This window comes from Carassius carassius, chromosome 7 (genome assembly GCF_963082965.1).
Source record: "Carassius carassius chromosome 7, fCarCar2.1, whole genome shotgun sequence".
In the NCBI taxonomy this organism is placed as follows: Eukaryota; Metazoa; Chordata; class Actinopteri; order Cypriniformes; family Cyprinidae; genus Carassius; species Carassius carassius.
Genome location: NC_081761.1, coordinates 30,694,734 through 30,719,012, shown reverse-complemented (window position 1 = coordinate 30,719,012; position 24,279 = coordinate 30,694,734). Strand labels below are relative to the sequence as shown.

At 37.1% G+C, this 24,279-nt stretch overlaps 1 protein-coding gene across 4 annotated transcripts; it reads right to left on the bottom strand.

Moving 5' to 3' along the window:
* Nucleotides 1-686: 686 nt before the first annotated feature.
* Nucleotides 687-23,621, bottom strand: LOC132143911 (rho guanine nucleotide exchange factor 7-like). Of its 4 annotated transcripts, none has more exons than XM_059554536.1 (22): nt 23,025-23,621; nt 21,438-21,521; nt 17,084-17,168; nt 14,908-15,041; nt 14,491-14,692; nt 11,815-11,903; nt 7,680-7,774; nt 7,506-7,601; nt 7,172-7,294; nt 6,913-7,051; nt 6,310-6,369; nt 6,002-6,148; nt 5,655-5,741; nt 4,992-5,070; nt 4,763-4,896; nt 3,942-4,180; nt 3,714-3,790; nt 3,438-3,527; nt 2,295-2,465; nt 1,702-1,801; nt 1,447-1,501; nt 687-1,342 (listed from the first exon to the last, which is right to left on the bottom strand). In XM_059554536.1, exons 1-22 carry the CDS (start codon nt 23,187-23,189, stop codon nt 1,220-1,222), a joined length of 2,574 nt encoding a protein of 857 aa, XP_059410519.1. In that variant the 5' UTR covers nt 23,190-23,621; the 3' UTR covers nt 687-1,219. The 4 variants fall into 4 exon arrangements, with proteins under 4 accessions (XP_059410519.1, XP_059410520.1, XP_059410522.1 ...); XM_059554537.1 differs by lacking the exon at nt 23,025-23,621 and adding an exon at nt 21,610-21,772; XM_059554539.1 differs by lacking the exon at nt 2,295-2,465 and having other exon boundaries at nt 23,025-23,615.
* Between the last annotated feature and the right edge of the window lie 658 nt (nt 23,622-24,279).

Genomic DNA, 24,279 nt, shown 5'->3' with positions numbered 1-24,279 from the left:
ATTTTAAATTGTATTAATATTTTACTGCATTTAATGATTTATTTGATATTTTTATACTGTTTGAGCTTGTAATACATAATATATTGTGGATATTGTCATCATATACAAAGAGAGATCTGGCAACAGAAGAATGAATTTAATGATGCAAGAGAGAAATGAGACAAAACCCAAATCCCAATCAGAGAGTCACAGTAAGAATTTGTATTTATTTAATTTGATCAGCAAGAAAGAGAGATTAAGATAGAGAGTGCTTTGGAAAGAAAAAAGTAGATGAGGTTATCTGGAAATTTCACAATACACAGTCATTTAGCAATAGACAATATTTCATTTAAATACATAAATTAGACAGACAACATAGAAGACTCTTAATCTGTCGGTTTCTAACCACAGATTTAGTGTTAATTAAAAATCACTCTTGCATACATTTTTCTTAAAAATGTTCTTTGAAATGCTGACAGAGCTAGAAATGCTGACATAATTCTGGAAATCTCCTTTTTCCCCCAAAAGGCACATTTCTGAGCATTAAATACAATAAAGGATTATTTCTGTACATAACAAAAAATGTGAATGCACAATTAGAGTAGAGGATCATAATAAAAGTAAAAAAAAAAAAAAAAAGATACAAGCTGCAAGGTGCAAAATAGCAACCGGACGAAATTAAAACGGAAATTAAAACGAAATTAAACACCCCCCCCCCCCCCCCAAAAAAAAAGACTAGTTCCCTCAGAAATGTCTCTAGTGTTGTATTGCAAGGTTTTCCATTGGAAAAATCCTACTGAATGTCACACCTTATTGAACATGTTGGCTAATGATTGAAAATATCAAAGGATGCATGCAGGCAGTGATGCAGGAATGGCAACATTTGTAGGTACAGTGTGTCTATCATCCCTGAGACTCCCAGTTTTAAACTAGGAACCAATGCATCTGTCACGGTGAGTTAAATGATCAAACTGCAAGCTATATTGGCAGCTTTGACACCACACCTGACATTTCGTTATCTTTATCATATCTGAAAATGAACTAGATGAACTAGATACTTGGCACTGGCAAACAAAAAAGGCTTGAAAAGGATCAGGTTTAAAAAGCGTAATACTGTGACTGCGGGGGTCAAGTCCAGTTTTGTCACAATATTTACAAGTATTTTTGGTCAGGAGTTGAGACTGCTACTACACTCAACACACAATTATCAGATGCAGTTTTCAGAAATGTACAGACGAGCTCACAAATTAGTCTCATCCCAGGATGGGTCGTTCATACTCTTTAACACTTTCCTGACAATCTTCTCCAGTTCTTTCCGTGCCTTTTGTTCTTCCTCAAGAGTGCGCTTCATTCTCTTGTTGTCCTGGTGATGTAAAAATCAGAGAATCCGGGTCACGGCACCAGATTTTGCATTTAAACAACATGGCAACACATTAAGTATAAACAAACATTTGTATGTGGACTAACCTGCTTAAGTTCTTGAACCTCATCCCTTAAGGCATAAACTGTATCCACCAAACTCCTGTAAAGGACATCCAGATGAAATCATCATAAACAACTACTGAGATGTTCAAGGGATAGTTCACCTTCAATTGGTCCAAGTTGACTTGTATAGTGTTTTTTGATTTTTTTTTTGTTTGGTTTTGTGCACAATATTTATTAGAAGATTAATCATGATATACAATAAATAGGTGAATTAGATGCAGAAATCTGAGATCTAACCTTTCTTCGATTACAGTTTGGCCATTGCTCTTTGTCTCTTCCACAATAATTTTCTCCTCTTCAGGAAAAAGCATATGTGGCCCTGAATCCTTCCTTGAGCCTGAAAAAAATTTAACAATGTAAATGGATTAAAAATGGAACAATAACATTTTGAACAACTCACTGACAGGCTATGTAATTCAATTTCATACCAGTATTATTTCAGTATAACTGAGATACTATTGTGGTTTTTATTAATATTTTTAAATAGTTTTTTTTTTTTTTCATGTAAACTTTGGTTAAAATGGTAATGGTAAAATTGGTAATTTTGTTGTGTATTTTTCTGTCATTTTTAGTATGTTTTGTCAATGTATTTTTATTTCAGTTTTAGTTAATTATAATAATCCTGAAATGTACAGAAATATAATTTTAGGATGGCATACTATTAAATGTGAATGTTTCTGTCCTATGAAAGCCATGGAGCAAAAGCACTGAAAACATCTTTCTTTCTCTTTCATGAACATCCATGTCTTCAATGTGTCCACAACCTTCAAAAATGATATGCTTGCCACTTTCAATGCAAACAAAATGTATATACGAGCAGCAGCTCTTACGGGACAAAGAACCCATTCTGTTATTGTGAGTTATCCATATACTGTCATAGTCCGAGTCTTCAGATTGATCAAAGGAAGGAAATCCGCTGCTACGGCAACCCACAGCATCCACACACGATTGGTCAACATCAGCCAGCACATGATTATGCATCAAATCAGTGCCCTGCCATGCTAATTAGGGATGGGGATCAAACCAATCATTTATAAGGGGAAAGGTGGGTTAAGAGGATGGAGGAGTAAAGTAAGGGTAAAGTAAGTTTATATATATATATATATATATATATATATAAATAATAGTGGGACAACATAAAAGAGAAATGGGTGAAAAAGAAATTGATGGAAGGAAGGAGGAAAGAGGAAAAGAGACAAATATTCATGTTAAAAAGAGCAGAAAATATTAAGACTGATCAACGCAGTGGTAAAGAGTTTAGTCAACATATATTTATATAGCCAATGCCTTTTAATGCAGTAAAGATGCTGCAGTACTTGAATGTCTGACAGAGACTTCAGGACAGATGAAGGTGTTTTGTAGGACTCAAAATATGGGCCTCATATTCCAAACACACTACCCTTTTAAAGTTTAGGGTCAGTAAGATTTTTAATGTTTTTGAAAGAAGTCTCTTTTGTTCGCCAAGGCTGCATTTATTTGATCAAATACAGAAAAAAAACCTGCAATATTGGAAAATAATAGAATTTAAAATAACTCTTCTATTTGAATGTATTTTAAAATGTAATTTATGATGCAAAGCTGAATTTCATTCTAAAATGCTTCTTTGCTCCTCATGAAACATTTCCGTTTATTATTATCAAGGTTGAAAAAAGTTGTGCTGCTTAATAGTTTTGTGGAAACAGTGATAAATGTTTTCAGGATTCACGGATTAATAGAAAAGTAAAGAAATTTGACAATAAAAGCCTTTTCTTTTTCTTTCAAAGAAATCAAACTGACCCAAAGCTTTCAAATGATGCAGTGAATTTTAGAAAGAAAATTTTTTATTACATTTAAAATGTGCAGTATTACATGGGATCCTCACACATTTACATGGACAAATCCCATCACAGAGTCGAAGACTGAAGCAAGATTTGAAAATTGCAAAGCAAATGAAAAATCAAAAGAAATTACATAAAGTTGTAGAGAGTACATACTTGAGTTTAGTGTTTGCCGTGTTTTAGCGCTTGTGCAGTATGCTTCGATCACTTTCAGGATCTGAGCATCCTCCTCCAGAGCTACAGTACCTGATGGAAAACAAGAAGATGCCAGGAGTAAGGAAACGTTGCGAGAATATAATAAAGTTACTATGTTATCTTACAAACAGTAAACACGGAAGCAATACATGTGATGAGTTTGTAACAAATACATCACATGCATATGTGGAAAGTAACAGATCATTAATAAACGTCAATAAATCATTAGCGTCATACTTTTTCTCACAGGAAATTCCTCATCAGATGGCTTCCTCTCAGGTTTACGTTTGGGCAGAAGCTTCCTGCTTTTGGGACTTCTACTGAGATCCTGAAGGACATAAGAAAATTAGACACATATAACCAAAGTGGGTCTTATTTAATAAACAGATGTTAGTTAATAAATAATAGGTTTAAACCATTGGTTAATAGTGAATCTTCTTCTAGAGATGCTATTAATGTGTCAACACACAGTTCAAAGGTACCTCTTTGTAACACAAGGCAGCTGAGGGTTTTAGGGGCGGCGCAGGTCGGAGACAGCTGAGACTCCAGGGCTTCTGGGTTTTGGGAGGTTCGAGGGGTCCCCACATCATACCGCTGAGAGGGGTTCCAAGTGAAGAGAGGGGAGGAAGAGTGTGGTAGACTGGAGAGCCGCTCACCCCTCGACTCTCTGAGTGTCTGGACGGGGTGAGAGGGTGAGACGGCAGCTGAACGGGAAGGAGACGAGCTGGTGAGTGACACTGAGTATCGCTGAATATCAGGCACTCTTAATATAGATATGTCACAGAGTCGGATCATTTTTTGAAAGATGTTAATACTTTTATGGAGCAAGAACACATTAAATTGATCAAAAGTGACAGTAAAGATATTGATCATGTTACAAAAGACTTTGATTTCAAATAAAATCAATGTGTTTGTGCACTTCGGATGGGTTAAATGCAGAGCACAAATTCTGAGTATGGGTCACCATACTTGGCTGAATGTCACTTCACTTTCACTTTCACTTTCACTTAAATGCTTTTCTCAGCTCTGATGAAAATGAGAAATGTTTCTTAATCACCAAATAAGCATATTAGAATGATTTCTGAAGCATTATGTGACACTTAAGACTAGAGAAATGATGCTGAAAATTCAGCTTTGCGTCACAGAAATGTCACATTATTAAAACATATCCAAACACAATATATTTCATAATGTTACATAATATTTTTGATCAAATAAATGCAGCCTTGTTGAGCACTAGGATTGCACTGATTGCAAACTCTTGAATGGTAGTGTGTGTTTCTCACCGTATGGCAGGGAACACTCTGTGGTTTCAAGTTGCAGGTTGAAGTGCGTTTGGTTTGCCGATGTAGATGATCCACCCAATCCTGAAGATCTTGCTGGTTATTACAGATCACCTGGATCCGCTCGATCATATTTCCTGCACACATTCATCATTACTGCTCTAGTATCATGTATTCTCAATATCTAGCAATAATAACATATGACATGAGGGCAACTGGGTGGAAAACTCACCAGATATTTCGAAAACATTTTTTGCGGTGTCACTGTCCTCTATTTTATTTACAGTCATTCCAGTCAGAGGCAACTTCCCCTGCGTAAGGCAATCAACCAATCAGCTGTCAGCATTTTAGGGCTTTATTAATACAGGCACAACCAAACAAACAGCTGAGATCCATTCTGAGGTCTTTCAAACAAGTAGTGTGATAACACAGTAATATGATACAGTGTAATATTATAACAATATGGAGTAAGAAATTCTAAACAATAATACAAAACATGTAAAATGTACAGTACTTATGTATTATTGTCTTTGGCAACGTGCAAGCAGCATCTACGTTTAACACAATTGTGCATTTTCAGTAATATTTATACATCATTGTCAACCATTGCTTTGTGTATGATGGTGGGGTGGTTTATGTACCATAACAGATTTCAGTAATTATACAAAAAACAATAAGCTGAAGGTAATCACATGCTTAATATCCACATTCTAGTTACATATATACATAATGATTGTTGGTGGGTTTTACTGCAAAACACAGTCACACATAAATGTTTTTAAATATTAATACAATATTGGGAATTGTAATTTTTGCTACAAAAATCTGAAAAGGTATTGTGCAGTGAAACACTGAAGGGACTGGAGAATGTATTTATACTACAGAGAAGATTTACCTGGTAGATGAAACCACTCATTCGAGGACTAGCAGACAACATGAGAAGTACATGAGGAAACAGCAAAAGGTATCGCTCATTCTTCTCCTGATGAAGGAGAATATTACAATGAAGATTTACTTTTTTACATTTATTATTTTAATTCAAAACCACTCAATTAAAATCTAAGAAACAACATGTACTATAAAAATAACAAAAGATTGCTCTTAAACCATATTTTTTAACTAGGGGTCCATGGAAACATACAAAACGCTTTGATTCTTGAAATTATAAATGAATGTAAATGTAGCTTTTATTTTTAAATACCGGAAGTGCTGGAAACCTCTAGACTATTTGGTAACATTCACCTCAGCGCCGTGGTTCTGGATGAGGACTTGAGACATGTAGAGGACAGAGCCCAGGGTCTTAATGGCCTCCCCTTCCCAGCCCCGAATAGACTCCATCAGAATCTGCAGCTCCAGTTCCTTCCTCTTCCTCACTTCCTGACACTGGGCCTGAAGACACAACAACAAACATGCGCAGATAAACCCAGCAACCCATTCTGAAAGATAGCGTAACTCAAACAAACAGCTCATCATCATCATCTCACACATCTTTCCTCCTTGTATACTCGTGAAAACAAAGAAAATCAATGATGTTGACCTATAATACTCACTGCGAGACTTTTAAATACTGTCATGCTCTTCTGAATGTCTGGATAATCTGGATGAAGCACCTGAGCAGAACAAAGGAAGAATATGAGTGAGTTAAACTGGTATACTATATAAACACACACAGATTTTGTTTCATTTCAGTATACTTTAACTACCCTTACAATTTGATGCCAGTAAGATTTTGTTTTAAAGAAACTAATAATTTAATTCAGAAAGGATGCATTAAATTGCTTAAAAGTGACAGTAAATACATTTATAATGTAATTATAACAAAACATTTCTATTTCTACAGCTTTCTATCCATCAAAGAATCCTGAAAATATCATGGTTTCAACACAACTATTAAGCAACACATCTGTTTCCAACATTGATAATAAGAAGAAGACTTTTTTGAATACCAAATCACCTTATTGGAATGATTTCTGAAGGATCGTGTGACACAGTTTGTCATCACATGAATGCGTTACATGTTTTACATGTATTAAAATGGAATAGCCTTGGTGAGCATTAGAGAAAATCAAAATCATAAGATAAAAAACTCTGAATACCCAGCCCCAAACGTTTGAATGCTAGTGTATATTTTGACAAAGAGAGCGGTTGCGTACCTCCATGTGGCGCTCCATCTCTTTCAGTAGTGTGGGGTATTTCTCCAGTCTCAGGAAGGGTTTGCTCAGGCCCGTGGTGAGTGTGAGGATCCCTGGGCTGTTTGCACCTTTACTTTCCATAAACTCTCCTAATTCCTCACTGAAACAACAAACAGACGTTTATAGATGCTGTTTCTGAAACTCAGTGGTTAAGAATAAATGAAAAGCATCTGCCCAATATCAATTGTCTATGCAGTGTGTTTATTGCATTGTTACACACCTGTGTTGAGTGAGAACGGTAACCGCAGATGGATGATTGGAGCAGTAGGTCACATACAGGCTCCTCATCTGAGGAACGAGGGACAGGAAGAAGCCACCTATTCTCTGCTGACTCTCTGGAACTCTGCACACAACACACACACACCAGCTCATTTAAAAATATAATAAATGTTTACTAAAAATAAACATGAATGAATGTTAAAGTTGAACAGAGCTAAAAAATAAAAAAACATCTAAAGTGTAAATCCAGATAAGCACTACAGTGCATTACTGGTAACTGCCACTAGATGTCAAACTGTGAGCGAGTGAATGAAAGAACAGGACGGGACTCTTACTTGACGCTTTCCTCCAGTGAATGCACCAGTGTCTGCTGAAATGAGCTGATCTCCTCTAGATTCCCCATGATGTGACTGATATCTGACACACTGAGCCTAGAAAGAGAAAGGGATGTGTACTGAACTATTATCTTCTATATGTTATGTTGGACTCTGTGCTTGTGTTCTTCTTACCTGTCAGTGGGCTGTAATGCTCTCAGATACGTTGAGAGGAGAGTCTGCAGCTCTTTGCAGTATTCTGTCTCGGTTTGTACAATATTCTGAACCACCTGTACATATGACAAACAAGAACCACAGTTATGCATGTATGACAACTTAAAAGAACACATTTTAAAACATTATTATTAGTTTTATTAGCATTAGTTTACAACAGTGTAATGATATAACTGAACATACCAGACTGTGTTGTTCAAATGTCATGCATCTATAATATCATATTGATTCATAGTTAGCATAAATGACATGGAACGTCATTTGAAATGCCTAAAGTACCAAAAGTTAAAATCAGCAGTATGCAAGAAAAAAGGGTTAAGTACTCATGATTGGTCTCTTATTATCACACATGCTCAACATTTAACAACCAGACAGGTGAGAGAATATGATGCTACACAAATAGGACACACATTGCTTTTCAAATTAATTAATTTTAAATTTTCTTTGTAGAAATGTATTTTTATCAAATTTAAAATTTAGAAAACAGAAAATAAATTAATACCATTATACACTCATCAATTTCAACAATTATAAAATTCTGCAGAGCTTGCTGAAGAGATCTGCTTCCGCATATTTAATGTGGGTTTCAAGACAGATCTATAACTAAATAGAGAAGAAATATGCTTTATGGATACAGGACAGGTCACATTATAACGGGCCAAATTTTTCCCTCCAGAATTAGCGAGGACCGAGAAAAGGTTTGTTCTGTAAACACATGTATGCAAGCACCCCTGACATGAACAATAGCACTGGACATCTGGACAGCCTGACAGTTACAGCCCTTTCAAACTGTGTCCTTAACTTGAATGGGACTCCTCCCCTAAAGCTGCTGTAAAAGACTGAACCCTGCCTGACCTCAAACTAGCATCCTCCCTAAAACACACACACACACACACACACACACACATACTTCATCTTCTGCTGGTCTTCAGAGGAGTGTAGAGTCAGTTACTGCACATTCTCATCAAACATGACACATAACCAACAGAGACACACAGACACAGACAGCGCAGGGCCCCAGGCACAGCTGTCCCCCGAGTCAATGAGATGGAAAAGATGACCTACATTATGGCACGACTGAGAGACCAACACACACAATAAACCGATAACCAAACAGACATTAATAACAACACATTTACATGAAAATATGCAAACAGAGGCCCAGACACATGCATTCTCTGTCAACACCTCTAGAAAGACACATAGAAGCGTATCACACATACAAAGGTTTGTTTTTCTATCATGGTGGGGACTTGATAATGATGTGAATTTATAACTGCCCCTAAAGCCATCCTTCACAGACCTTTCCGCATTTTCATTAAGATGGTTTGTTTACTAAGCCGTTTTCCTCGTGCACAATGTAGGTGACTTCAATTTTAATATCCTTGTGGGGGCATTTGATGATCCACACAATGTAGGCAAAACCCGACCTTCGCATACACATTAACAGCTCATTGGGTTTGCAGAGGCTCAGAGGGAGGCTTTTGGGACATGCCGCATGAGGAAAGCACAATAAAGGAATTTCGCATACAGAGAGATATACAAATGATCTGAAAATGACTTTTATTGACAAAATTTTTATTTTTAGGATCTTGACACAAAATCAAACCCAAATCCAGAGCAGCATCTGCTGGTGGGTGTTTAAACTTGGATTATTAACTCTTAAATCTAGTTTTGCGAGGCTTTTAAACCCAGATTAAAGCCTTATGACTGTAAAATCAAGGATAAGTCAAAGGCTAAAGTCTGAGAAAACCGGACACCTAAAAACCCCAATTTTGAAAAATCGAAATATCCTTACAAATTGAATATCCTTGCAGTGCAGTTTAAACCTCAATGTTACTCAAAAAAGAAAATGAATGGCATTGCATTATCTGTAGGATTTGTTTTTTTAAATGCATTATAAAGTTAATTGCCGTTAATTTATCAAAAATACAGAAGAAAAAAAAACAGTAATAATGTTTGAAACAGTTATTTTTGTGGAAACCATGATAGATTTTTGTCATGATTCTTTGATGAATGTACAGTTCAATATAACAGCATTTATTTTTAACAACAACTTTTATAATATTGCAAATGTTGTTACTGTGACTTTTGATTAATTTAGTGCATCCTTGCTGAATAAAAGTATTAATTTCTTTAAAAAAAATCTTACAGCCCTACGTTTCTGAATGGTAGTGTATATATTGACTTTGTAATAGGCATATTGATGTTTTTGTCAATTAGGAAATAAACAGAAGGATTTGCATTTTGTATTCACGTAACCCTCTAAAATGATACACAATGCTGTTATCACAATCACTCCTAATATCTTAAACCTTTGTCTTATCTGTCAAGTATAGGCTGGGCTGGTGGTGTGTGCCTATTTATTTGGTTAGAGAAATACAACCCGAATTCCGGAAAAGTTGGGACGTTTTTTAAATTTTAATAAAATGAAAACTAAAGGAAATTCAAATCACATGAGCCAATATTTTATTCACAATAGAACATAGATAACATAGCAAATGTTTAAACTGAGAAATTTTACACTTTTATCCACTTAATTAGCTCATTTAAAATTTAATGCCTGCTACAGGTCTCAAAAAAGTTGGCACGGGGGCAACAAATGGCTAAAAAAGCAAGCAATTTTGAAAAGATTCAGCTGGGAGAATATCTAGTGATTAATTAAGTTAATTGATATCAGGTCTGTAACATGATTAGCTATAAAAGCTTTGTCTTAGAGAAGCAGAGTCTCTCAGAAGTAAAGATGGGCAGAGGCTCTCCAATCTGTGAAAGACTGCGTAAAAAAATTGTGGAAAACTTTAAAAACAATGTTCCTCAACGTCAAATTGCAAAGGCTTTGCAAATCTCATCATCTACAGTGCATAAAATCATCAAAAGATTCAGAGAAACTGGAGAAATCTCTGTGCGTAAGGGACAAGGCCGGAGACCTTTATTGGATGCCCGTGGTCTTCGGGCTCTCAGACGACACTGCATCACTCATCGGCATGATTGTGTCAATGACATTACTAAATGGGCCCAGGAATACTTTCAGAAACCACTGTCGGTAAACACAATCCGCCGTGCCATCAGCCGATGCCAACTAAAGCTCTATCATGCAAAAAGGAAGCCATATGTGAACATGGTCCAGAAGCGCCGTCGTTTCCTGTGGGCCAAGGCTCATTTAAAATGGACTATTTCAAAGTGGAATAGTGTTTTATGGTCAGACGAGTCCAAATTTGACATTCTTGTTGGAAATCACGGACGCCGTGTCCTCCGGGCTAAAGAGGAGGGAGACCTTCCAGCATGTTATCAGCATTCAGTTCAAAAGCCAGCATCTCTGATGGTATGGGGGTGCATAAGTGCATACGGTATGGGCAGCTTGCATGTTTTGGAAGGCTCTGTGAATGCTGAAAGGTATATAAAGGTTTTAGAGCAACATATGCTTCCCTCCAAACAACGTCTATTTCAGGGAAGGCCTTGTTTATTTCAGCAGGACAATGCAAAACCACATACTGCAGCTATAACAACAGCATGGCTTCGTCGTAGAAGAGTCCGGGTGCTAACCTGGCCTGCCTGCAGTCCAGATCTTTCACCTATAGAGAACATTTGGCGCATCATTAAACGAAAAATACGTCAAAGACGACCACGAACTCTTCAGCAGCTGGAAATCTATATAAGGCAAGAATGGGACCAAATTCCAACAGCAAAACTCCAGCAACTCATAGCCTCAATGCCCAGACGTCTTCAAACTGTTTTGAAAAGAAAAGGAGATGCTACACCATGGTAAACATGCCCCGTCCCAACTATTTTGAGACCTGTAGCAGAAATCAAAATTGAAATGAGCTCATTTTGTGCATAAAATTGTAAACTTTCTCAGTTTAAACATTTGCTATGTTATCTATGTTCTATTGTGAATAAAATATTGGCTCATGTGATTTGAAAGTCTTTTAGTTTTCATTTTATTAAAATTTAAAAAACGTCCCAACTTTTCTGGAATTCGGGTTGTATCTGTGCAATACAAACTCCCTGGAGGCACCACTTCCATCCCACGCGCATCATAAATAATCAACACTATCCATGTGGAAGGCGTTACGTGCCACTACCGCAACTCTCTTACCACATTATAGTACGTCTTGCAGTAGTTAGTGGTCTCAAAGCCTTTGGGTGGACTCTTCAGCGTACCAGACTTAGGTGACACAGGTTTGTCTGTAGAAGAGAGCAAAAACAGTACAAAAGGTAAGAAGGGTCACATTAGACCAACATCTGGAAACATTTTGTTTCTGTTATTGAATACTGAAGTACATCTCTCCTGCAGTGAGCAGTCAGGACAGCGATATTAGATTTAGATACATAGAGGGGGGAGATCTTATACTTCTTCAGCAAGAAGACAGTTTGAACATTTCACTTAGTTCTATCCATTATGGTTCAATCACACTAATATCAGCAACAAAATGTGTGAACTGAACTAAACCTCATATTTACAATTGCACATACTTAGGATTAGTTATTTGAACAAATCTAGTTTTAAAAGGAATAATTCCCCCCAAAGTTGTGTCATCATATATTCATTCTCATGTTGTTTCAAAACTTTATGACTTTTTCTTCCTCTCCTTTTGCATAGAACTGAAGTAAGTCACACAGGATTGAAATGACATGAGGGTGAGTAAATGGCAGAAGTTTCATTTTTAGATGAACTACCCCTTTAATCATATAATCTGGGCTCAAAGAAAACAATGCATGCATCACAAACCCTTACACTCTTCCCCTCTTCCTAACGGCAGCCATTTTTGCGATGACGCATGAAATCAATATACTATTAATGTCTACTGCATTTAACACAAGTAAATCCTATAAAAGAGTCTGGACCGCTAAGTGCTCAGAGAGAGGAATAAACTTGAGTGTGGAGCCATATTCAAAGGGAAAGGGGACGCGCTGTCTTCTGGCTGCTGCACTTCCTGTCTTTGTTGTTGGATGGTGTTTCCTTCCTGTTAAGCCCTGGATTTTCAAGCTATGATGTCATCCTAAATTATGTCCATTCAAAGCTGGGTCGAATACACATTAAGGTCGTTTCCCCACATATGAGAGGGAAGCATCTGTTTGGCATCATGGGGTGTACATGCTATTTATGCTTGAACTGCAGAACAAGAGACAGAGGTTGTGTTTATACTACAACGTGCATACAGTGAGATAAGGCTATGAAAAGATGATTATTTAAAATACACACTACCCTTTAAAAGTTAAGGAAAAGTTTGAGAAATTAATTCTTTAAATTCAGTAAGGACGCATTAAATTAGTCAAAACTGACATATTTTCTATTTATAAAAAAATCTGGAAAAAAAAATGTATTATGGCTAGAGTGGTTAGAGAGTCAGACTTGCAATCTGAGGGTTGTGAGTTTGGGTCTCGGGCCGGCAGGAATTGTAGGTGGGGAGAGTGAATGTACAGCACTCACTCCACCTTCAATACCACGACTTAGGTGCCCTTGAGCAAGGCACCGAACCCCCAACTGCTCCCTGGGCGCTGCAGCATAAATGGCTGCCCACTGCTCCGGGTGTGTGTGTGTGTCTGTGTTCACTGCTGTGTGTGTGCACTTTGGATGGGTTAAATGCAGAGCACGAATTCCTGTATGTCACTTTAACTCTGTGTTTCTCCATATCCCTGTATGCTGCTTATGCTCTTCTGTACCAGCTGCGCCACAAGGAAAACAGTGCATCCCGTTGCGCGGCTGATACAGAAGAGCTTACGCAGCATACGCTGATATGGAGAGACACAGAGGAGACTGTTAACAAAGGAATTGTTGAATAAAGTCATTATTTTTGTTTTCTTTGCTTACAAAAAGCATTCTCGTCGCTTCATAATATTACGGTTAAACCACTGATGGCAGATGAACTATTCTGATGACGTCTTTCATACTTTTCTGGACCTTGACAGTATAACTTCCTTATGGGACAGTCACGAGCCTCATGGTTTTCATCCGAAATATCTTAAATTGTGTTCAGAAGGCGAACAAAGCTTTTACGGGTTTGGAACGACATGGGGGTAAGTAATTAATGACAAAATTTTCATTTGGGTGGAGTATCCCTTTAAGTACTAGATCAGCAGATTTTTTTAAAGAACAAAAGGAACACAAGGTTTTGTCATTACAAATAGTGTCTTCAGATAAAGTGTCCTACCATTTACTGTTTTAACTCTTAGTTGGCTACCTTGTATGCAGCACCTGGTCCTGTTCTCAAGCTGGGTCGAATGAGTGCACATTTCCCACTGTAAGCCTGTAATGGTCATATAATCCCAAGGTTTTTGGCTTTTGCAGAGAGCTGCCATTCAGTTCTCTTTTAGCGCATTTTCATTAAGCCTGTAAGTCCTCTTTTATTCAGGCCCAGGCAGATTTAACATTCCCATAGTGCCACAGTGCCTCGTAGATACAAGTACAAATACGCTTTAAAAAAAAAAATTTAAGCTGTGTAAAGCGTTGACAGCCTAGCATGCAGCTACCCGCAGCGATTTTCTGATCTATACACAACACACTCAGCAGCTCTTTTCTGAAAATGTTATGGTAACTCTAGGGCACAGAAGAAAGTCAGCAGGTAAACGGAGTCTACAAAACTTCATCTTCTGCTTCTTCTGCTTTTCTTGGCAGTCTATGAGAAGAGTATGAGTAAGACCAAACCCTCTAGTTCACTTTGCTTGTCTGTTCTAGCAGGATTTTTCTTGAATTTTTCTCTTCCCACAGGAGTTTGTCAGGGTTTAACTTCTGAAGCTACATTTTTCAAAGTTTAACGTGGCAAATACGAACCAGAGCCTTTGATCTCTTTGACATAGTTGCTAGGAAACCAGCCGGATTTGCCATTGACAGACCCCTCCCACCAGCCGCCCTCTTCCTGCCGTGTCACCTGGATGATGTCACCCTTATTGAAGGACAGCTCATCTTCATTGGTCTGCTGGAAGTTAAAGCGTGCTTTCACCAGCACCTGAGGGGCGCTGTTTTCAGACATGTCCTACAGAGAATGACAGAAAAAAAATACAGAGAGAATTTTTCCCGCTTCTCTTTCATATTTGTTGGAGGACTCAAATTACAGGTGTGCCAAGTAGTTTTTGAACTACACACAAACAACTGAAAAGAACCTGACAATTATTCATAAAATAACTTATAGTCTGTTTTCCAGTGGTTTAAAAGAAGCCTTTTTATTCTACATCAGATTGTGATGCTCACCAGACTGCGGTACTGGTTGTACTTGAGTCTGGATGATCTCCTGTGAGTGGACGAACAGTTGATCGAGTCAAAGGACTTGATCCGCAGAGAAGACGAGTGACGAGAACACACAGAATTACTCTCACCACCGGATTCTACAACCAGAAAACACTTATTAACAAAACAGACATTCACTCCAAGCACACACACGTTTACTTAGCAGTCCACATTGGGACATTCCATTCTACTAGCTTCATATACAGCTAGACATAGATACTATAACCTAACCCTAATCTTAAAGGGATAGGTCATCCAAAAATTAAACAAAACAGTTGCCGGTAGCCAGTGACTTACATCGTATAAAAATCTTTGAAATCAATGGCTGCCAGCAACATTTACATTTATTCATTTAGCAGACGCTTTTATCCAAAGCGACTCACAATTGAGGAATACTGTTCAGCTACCAACATTATTTTGTGGTCAACAGAAGAAAGAAACTCATACAAGTTTGGAACAAGTGTAGGATGAGTAAATGATGAACTATCACTTCAGAAAACTTTTTAAATTAAACATTTTATTATTAAAATACAAAAACATGCATTTATTTTATATATTACTGTTGTTTTTACAAATGACCCTTCACAAAGAGCTTAAAGGGTTAGTTCACCCAAAAATGAAAATTAGGACATAAATTACTCACCCTCAAGGCATCCTAGGTGTAAGTGACTTTCTTCTTTCAGACGAATCCAGTCGGAGTTATATAAAAAATTGTCTTTAATCTTTCAAGCTGTTTAATGCCACTCAGCGGGTGTTGCAGTGCTTCAGTCCAAAAGAAGTGAAATAAAAAGCACCCATCCATTAAGAAAAAGTGTCTCACACAGCTGCGGGGGTTGAACAAAGGCCCCCTGTAGCAAATCCATGGGTTTTTGTAAGAAAAATACCCATATTTAAAACTTAATGATCACTTGACTCTAGCTTGGGCTCACTGTTGTACGTAGAAGCAGGTACGGGAGGATGACGTATCAGAAGTGACAAACTCGGAAGTGCAGCGGAGAGATCAAAACAAAACAACAGTCAATAATTAGAAGTAAAAAACAAGGATTTGTAAAGAAGAATGTTAGAGAATTCCGATATAAGCCAAGAGGAGACAGGTTTTCCTTTGCTAAAGTAAGAAAACTTTGCTTCCTTTGCTTCTGTTAACAAACATTGGTTTTCACGAGAATCACCGACACATGTGCAATGCTGACCTCGTACGTCATCAGCCCAGAGCTGCTGTTCAGATAAGCTACATTAAAGTGATTTATTACATTTTGAATTACATTTATTACATTTTCTTATAAAAATGCATGGATTCACTACAGGAGGCCTTTGTTCACCCCCCGGAGCCGAGTTAGACACTTTTTTTTTTATGGATGGGCACTTTTTATGTAACTTCTTTTGGACTGAAGCACCGCAACACCCTTCAAGTGGCATTAAAAAGCTTGAAAATTCAAAGACAATTTTTTTATACAACTCCGGATTCGTCTAAAAGAAGAAAGTCATATACACCTAGGATTCCTTGAGGGAGAGTAATTTATGGCCTAATTTTAATTTTTGGGTAAACTAACCCTTTAAATGACAATTTAATCTGACCAATCATAAAGCAAAATCTGCCATCATGTCCAACAAACAAATCAGACAGGAGAGTAGATTAACTTTTGTGGACTTAAACTTGAAACATGGTGTGTATTGATGTCCTATCCACAATTGAAATAAAATACCTTCAGATGTTCATTCATGTTCAGTTCATGCTTTAAGTAAATATGAAAAGACGATCTGTTTCTTGGTGCCGCTTGAAATGAGGCACTACAGTGATCTGTCACAACACATTAAAGAGCCACAAAACCGTATTTATTGCTTGAATTTCTTTTCTTTTTAAAGACAAAATTTGAAAGGTATGATTCATACCAAAAGTAACCTGCTCTTTCTTTTTATTGTGTGAGAAAATGATGTGTAGTGTGATAGATGCATGGCTTGCGGACATAGCAACAGTAACTAAGGATGGCAGTGTTTTGCGAAAGGTCAATTATGTCAGGTTCAGCTCACTTCCGAGTAAATACTGTACTCCATGCTAGTAATAAACTAAATGCCTCTTTATGATTGTATGAACATCTTTACAGACGGCACGGATAACACGTGTGTTTCAGATGTATCTCACCTGATGTTGCTTTGTTAAGTGCAACCAAACAATTCAAGACCTTTGAGAAGTTCTGTCCCTGAAGCAAATCATTGGCCTCAAATACCTGCAGAGGAACAAAAACAGAGACATGCATGAGCTCAATCATAAACCCTGATGCCTTAAGGATAAATACTTACCCGAAAGGATAAATACTGTTTTTCAATCTGCAATATATGGTGGACTTGATTCATAACATACCATTAAAAAATTTAGGGTCAGAGAGTGTTTTATAAATTACACATGAATCTGATTAAAAGCGACAGTGAAGACTTTCAGAGCCAGATTTACTAAACAGGGCAAATTAGCACGAGAGCACAATTTCAAAACATCGTTGATGGCCGTGGAAATTTCCGCAGGTGATTTAATGACATCACTCAAAATTGAAAACACAGACGCAACAATGCATTTACATATCGACCAAAGCAATCTACCAAGGGCAACACAAATTAGTCTAGTCGCAAATAAGCAGAGCTATTTACGTGATCTACTTACAAAACAGGCCCAAAATAGTTTGTGTTTTTCTGAGAGTTACATAAGGGCGCAAATATCAGTAATTTGACAAGCGCAAAAGTTAGTAAATCATGTTGAGTCATTCATCTGAATACTCTCCTCCTATAAATTTTGTGTCTGAAAGGGAAATTCCTACAAATTCATATTCATTAACGTCTGGCCCAAAATATTCCTCTCTGTGCATCCTTAGTACATACTGACAGTACTACTTTAACACTGGTGCAAGCTGTTAGTGAATCTGGCCCTTAAAATGTTACAAAAGATTTCATTTAAATTTCTTTTAAACTTTCTATTCAAAGAAATGTAAAAATGTATAATGATCATCACAACTGGTTTCAACATTATTAATAAGAAGCAAATGTTTCAAATCAGCATATTTAAATGTATGGATTGAAATGAAATGCATCAAGGGATCATCAATACGATGAGTGATGCTGACCCAAGCATTAAGCGTTGTGAAAGCTTCAGGTCTATATATCAAACTTGGATGGACAGTTTTAGCAGAGGATGGATTGTAACTCAAGTCATGAAATGCTAAATATGCAAATCCAGAGGGCATATGCAAGACAGCAGAAAAGTAACAATCATTCATGAAAATATGGACATATCTGGCAGAATAAGCAACACTAGGGTGAATTTGACCTCTTTGTGATGGACCAAATTTCTATTCACAGAAACCTACTGAAATGTATGATGATCACAGATTCTCTATCAAATGAGTCTGCTTCACTGAGGAAATATAAGAAAGTAGTTGTGCTAAGCTTGGGCAATGCTGTGTGTTTGTGTGTGTGGTTTTTCTGGCTCACAGACTATCTGCTGCTCTCTGGGCCATCTGGACACATAAACGCATCCCAAGTAAACCCAAACTGGCCTGATCTGACACCAGCTTGATTTGAACTCTTCAAATGATACAGGCAATGAGATTGAGAAGTGAAGTGGTCCTGGATTTGTGTCTACACACCAAATGTCTTCTATGATGATTATAATTACATCAACATACAAATGGTTTGCTTCTTGTTTTCTCTGCACAGTTAGGAAGCAGGCTATTTTAACATTTAAAAAATGTGCCATTTTGCCATTTACCATTTTATTGCCAAAACAAAGTATTGATCATGTATTAGGGAAGTAAGCTGGGTTCATTTGAATGTCATGTTGTCTTAGAAGTAACCTGTAACTTTGGTCATAACTATTTGTTCTCGTGCAAACATGCATTATAGAAACATTATGTTTATTTTTTATAAAAAATATACACTTAAATTACTGTTCACAAGTTTAAGGTTGGTAAGATGTTCATTTTCATTTTAAAAATAAACATTTTTCTTTAGAAAGGACTCATTAAATTGATCCAAAATGAGAGTTAAGGCATTTCTAATCTTACAAAATATTTATTTTTCAGATAAATGCTGTTCTTTTATCGAATGTTCTATTCACCTAAATATATATTATTCACCTAAAAATGTATCAGGGTTTCCACAAAAACATTACAAAGCATAACTGTTTTTTTACATTATAATCATAAGAAAAGTTTCTTGAACACAAAATCAGCATATTAGAATGATTTCTGAAGAATCATGTGCCACTGAAGACAAGAATTAGAATTTTTTTGACAACGCAGCAATCTAAAAAAAAAGAGTCAACAATGATTTTGAATTGATCAGGAACTGATAAAAGCAACCTTCTCCTATTACTGAATTAAGAAAATGTGTTTATTTGCTCCAATGTACCTCTCAAAAAAGAGACACAAAGACATTTCATTAATATTCAGTACTTGATACAGGCCTAAAGTCCAGTCCCCAACACTCAAGCACCATCATGTCTACATTACATCATCTGCCATCCCTGTAGTGGAATTAAATTTCCTCCAGCTCTCTCTCTTTAAACCAGTCATCTAAACATGCCATTTGAAAAAGCAGTTTTAGTGTGGAGTGCCTCTCTTCATTCTGGCCTGTGCCAAACTCCACAGCACCATTAATGAGCTGGCAGCTCTGCCCATTCAAACACACAACTCCATTCACCACAATAGAGGGCTTGTCTGAACCTCTCACAGCTGGCCAGAAGAACCGAAGACACTAGTACTCCTGAAACTCACAAACACACACACACACAGAACCGTAACCGTCCTACACAACAGAACTCATATAGGGCAACAAATGCCTCACAGAGCAACATACGCGCACACAGCACCCCTGTGGGCAGAAAGATCTCAGTTTCACCATCACGCTGCCAAAAGTTAACAAGCACAGAAGTGTTTGTGAAGAAAAATCCCTCTCAGATTTCCCAAAAGCTGTAAAAAAAAATGTGACGTTCAAAAATTAAAAACAGCTTTCACTGACATAACGGAAGTTATTGAGAAAAGCTTCACTTTCAAAACAACATGCTGCCATCACATAAGCTCTGAATGCAATTCATTACACAGCCAGCACTAGACTTTAGAGACGGCAGTAAATCAAAGGTCATGTGACAATGAATTGCACTATAATGAGAATAATTTATGGATGCATACTGGGCTGTCGATTGCATGCTTTTTCCATGAAACAGCATGCCATTGCCTGTACAGACATATCGTAGATATCTGCAGGAAGAATGGGCAGAGCTGGATCTGAACACAAAATCTAGACATAAAAGTTGGGTTTAACAATAGCACTGGCTCCAACACCAATAAAAACACAGTGTGGGAGAAGGATCTGATTCAGTCTCACTCCAACACCTATTGGATCTGCACGAGGACGGAGCTGCCAGAACACCATGTTTGCAAACATATGAAGTTACTGTTAATAGCATATCAACAGTGTAAAAAAAACTGTTAATATGCACTGCAGTTTTCAGCAAAGAACTTCTCTTTTGATAAACAAGTCTGGACTACTCTTGCATTGAGAACTGTCAGGTCCAACGCCCATTAACAATTGGCTACACCCTGTAAATCACTGAAGTGAAAGGGTTTATTATGAAACCTTACATTAACCATCGGACATTCATGATTATAATTCAGCAGCCGCTGTTTACAACAATTTCACCAAGATCATGGATCCCTTGTCGTGTAAACTAAATATTCTATGGCACAGCAGCTCTATTTAGAAGTTCGATATACAAGTAAGCAATAATAGTAAGTAATAATAAACATCATGATTTACTGTGATGCTGCTTTGAAACAATGTGTATTGTGAAAAAGCAGTACAGATATGAAATGTATGACTTGCACACACATAATTTTGAGTTTAAGCTTTATTCCAGAATAGACGTTTAGATTATTTACGGCTATTACAATACACTGGAATAATATTCTGAATAAACTAAAATATATAGCCAACATATATATTATTTTCTTGAAATACATGCTCTTGGCATTTACGTCACATTTCAGTTATTTCTCATTCTCATCCTTAGTAATTAATTGCAAAATACAGTCCACAGGGCTCTTAAAAATTGATTATTGATGGTGATATCATGGCTTTAAATGCTTTTATAATCAAATCCTTCTTCCACAGCTGGACTTTTCACTGTATGTATACATAAAATACAGCAAGCTACATGCACATCTACAAATGAGACACTGCAGAAAGAGCATTAAAGCAATGTTGCATGAATCATTTAAGAAATCGTCAAGGTAAAACAAGTCGAAATGAAGCAATAGCACTCAATGCCATTATTGTTATCAATGTAATAATAACTCTAAAACCAAAGCACACAGGATTAGTTTGTTCCCAACTTCAGATGAGACCTGGTTTTCCTTTAAACCACACAAACGAGCCACTGAATCAGTGATCAGAAATATGAACGAGCATGCACATGAAATGATCGACTAGGACAGCAGCAGAGCACTCACCTCTATGTGATATAATAACGCACAGCCTTTCACAAACTCTCTGATATTACACAGACACTCGTCTTTCCGCGGGTCCTGGTAGATCTGAAAATAAAGCGAACAGATCAATCCTCTCCCAAGCAGGTCGGTCAAAGAATAAACAAAAACTTATGCGAATGTGCCATTTGTTTACATCACGGCTCATCGCCCCGTTCCTGCAAAAAGCCACTTATTCTTCATAGGGAAGTTGGCGGAGGAATAGCGGAAATGACGTAATCTAATAGCTTGCGGTTGGGTTGGGTTCAGAGAGAGGGGCATGCTGGCACAAGCCAACACTACCTGAGCTGTCAGAGCAAAGTCTAACATCTTCCCGGCATTCTGAGGCTATAAGACGTGCTGTTTATGCAATAGAGGCAGTCGATGATTGATTGCAGCATTCCACTTTTCACTGTCTGTTTAGCATCAGACATTTTTTACTGCGATCATCAGCATCGATGATTTCAGGTTCTGTTGTATGTAATTAGAATCACTGATCTAGACATTAGAATACATTTTACTACGCTGTCCGTAGAGACTGTGGTTGAGAAAATGTTGAATGAATTATTAAATACATACACAGTTATCGTCTATATCAAAGCGTATGTGGTTATAATAAATTATAACATAAAAACTACTATACTAAACTCCATACAGTTACAAATAAACATCCTATCTAATCTGCAAAGACTTAATAAATAAATAAAGACTTTAATATTGTGTTGAAATTAATTAATTACTATTAGCAGATTTCCATTTTTTTCATTTAAATTGTCTAATTGTGAAAAGGTAATGTTTCACTACCGTTAATATAAATATTTCTAGTTCTGAGAGAGGTTCAATTCATTTCCGCGAATCAGTTCGTTCCAATGAACCGGTTCAAAAAAGAAACGGACCATGACGTCCCATTGGGGAATATTTAGTTTGATTATTCACTGTAATTTAAAGTGTCCCGATTTAATCAGTGCAGCCACCATTCGGCTAATAAAAACGGATTTTAAAAATAATGTGTAGCATTTGTTATTTGTTCATGCATCAGTTCTTGGCTCATTAATTAACTCGGACGCGTCCGAATGAGTCTGATTCTTAAATGAACCATTCAGACAGGTGCTCAACTGATTCACTAAAAAGATCCAACTCAAAAAACAATTCGTTCACAAACCGGACATCGTCGTTTCCTCCTTCTCTCTACCAGTCAATGGCGGTCGACTCATATAAACAGATACATTAATTAATTTCACTTTATATATTTATTTACGGTCCCATATTCTGATCACTTTTTCATTACGATTATTATTAAAATACCACACTTGCCCCGTCACCGCAGATTATACGAGATTTACTCTTCATATTTCTACACAATTTCCTTTCACTCACAATTAAAATAAATTAAACGAAGAACTAAAAGTTAAAGAAAACATTATGTTAATATACAAATGTACACTGGCTAGCGCGCTCAGCGAACGCAAAACGCGCGCGCGCGGAGACTGTGTCCGATTCACAAAAACCCCATTTCTTTTGTGTCATATCCTCTGTAATGGACCTGAATGAGCTCATTGACTAACAGCTTACCGTGTTAACCGAACCGGGTCGCAACCTCTCCAGTAATTTACACAAAACCACTCCATCTCTGAGAGATGCCTGCAAAAAGCCTTCAGGGTCCGATAGCGTCTTTTTGGGTGATTCCAGGACACCCAGCGTTATTAACCATGTGATGGTCTGTTCAGCCGAATTCATGACCTCATATGCGTCTAAAGCTCAATAATCCATAAGCAAACGAATATGCAGAGCTTGGTGAAATGATAGATATCCTGTGTGGTGCACAGCAGCAGGATGTTAGGAGGGCTCTGATCCCTCCTTTCCCTGGATGTGAGGGATGACGATCTGTTTAGGGTTATCTGGCAGGTCCGGTTTCTCTCTCCTCTTCTTCCATCTGGCAGGATGTCAGCTAGTGTTAAACCAAAATCAACAGCCTGCAATTGTTTTCCGACATTCACGCAGCTCGGGTCACTGAATACTTTAAAGACTAAAGAAAGAACCACATTGACATATTTAGACATTTAGCAGCACTAGAGTGGATATGAAAGACAATATTAGGTAGCGTGTTATTAGTCAATCTAATAGATTTAACATCATATGTCCATAGGCGGAGAAAAACAGGTGATATGAATAAAATCTTGAGCAAAAGTCAACTTGTATGACCTACAGACTACACGCATCCATAAAAGTATACACTTTGTTGTGGGAGCGAGAAATGCAGCTCAAATTATTAAAAGAAAAAGGCGCGTATGCCAAATAATATTCCCTTGAAATCCAAATTTAACCCTGGCGCCCCCTTCCGTTCCTAAAACCCCACAGATGAATTAAAAAGTCAATTAAATCCTTTGATTAATAAATACATATACACTTTTTTTCTTTTTCATCAGGACGTTTGATCACTGACTGGAATTCATTGCATTTCACATTAAGAAACGAAAAATCATCTAGGGACCTTTAGGATTTTCAACCATTTTCATAAAAATCAAGCACATTTTCACTCAAATTCTCATGAGATATAGCAATAAATAAATGAATCAATATATTAATATACATCATATGTGATGTGATGAAGTACGGAAAACCATTCTGTCAATACAATTTTTAATGAATAAAACCAATCGCCTACAACTAAATACCATGATGTACAGTCGTGGCCAAAAGTTTTGAGAATTACATAAATATTGGAAATTGGAAAAGTTGCTGCTTAAGTTTTTATAATAGCATTTTGCATATAAGAGTGATCAGATGAATTGCGTAGTCCTTCTTTGCCATTAAATTTACTTAATCC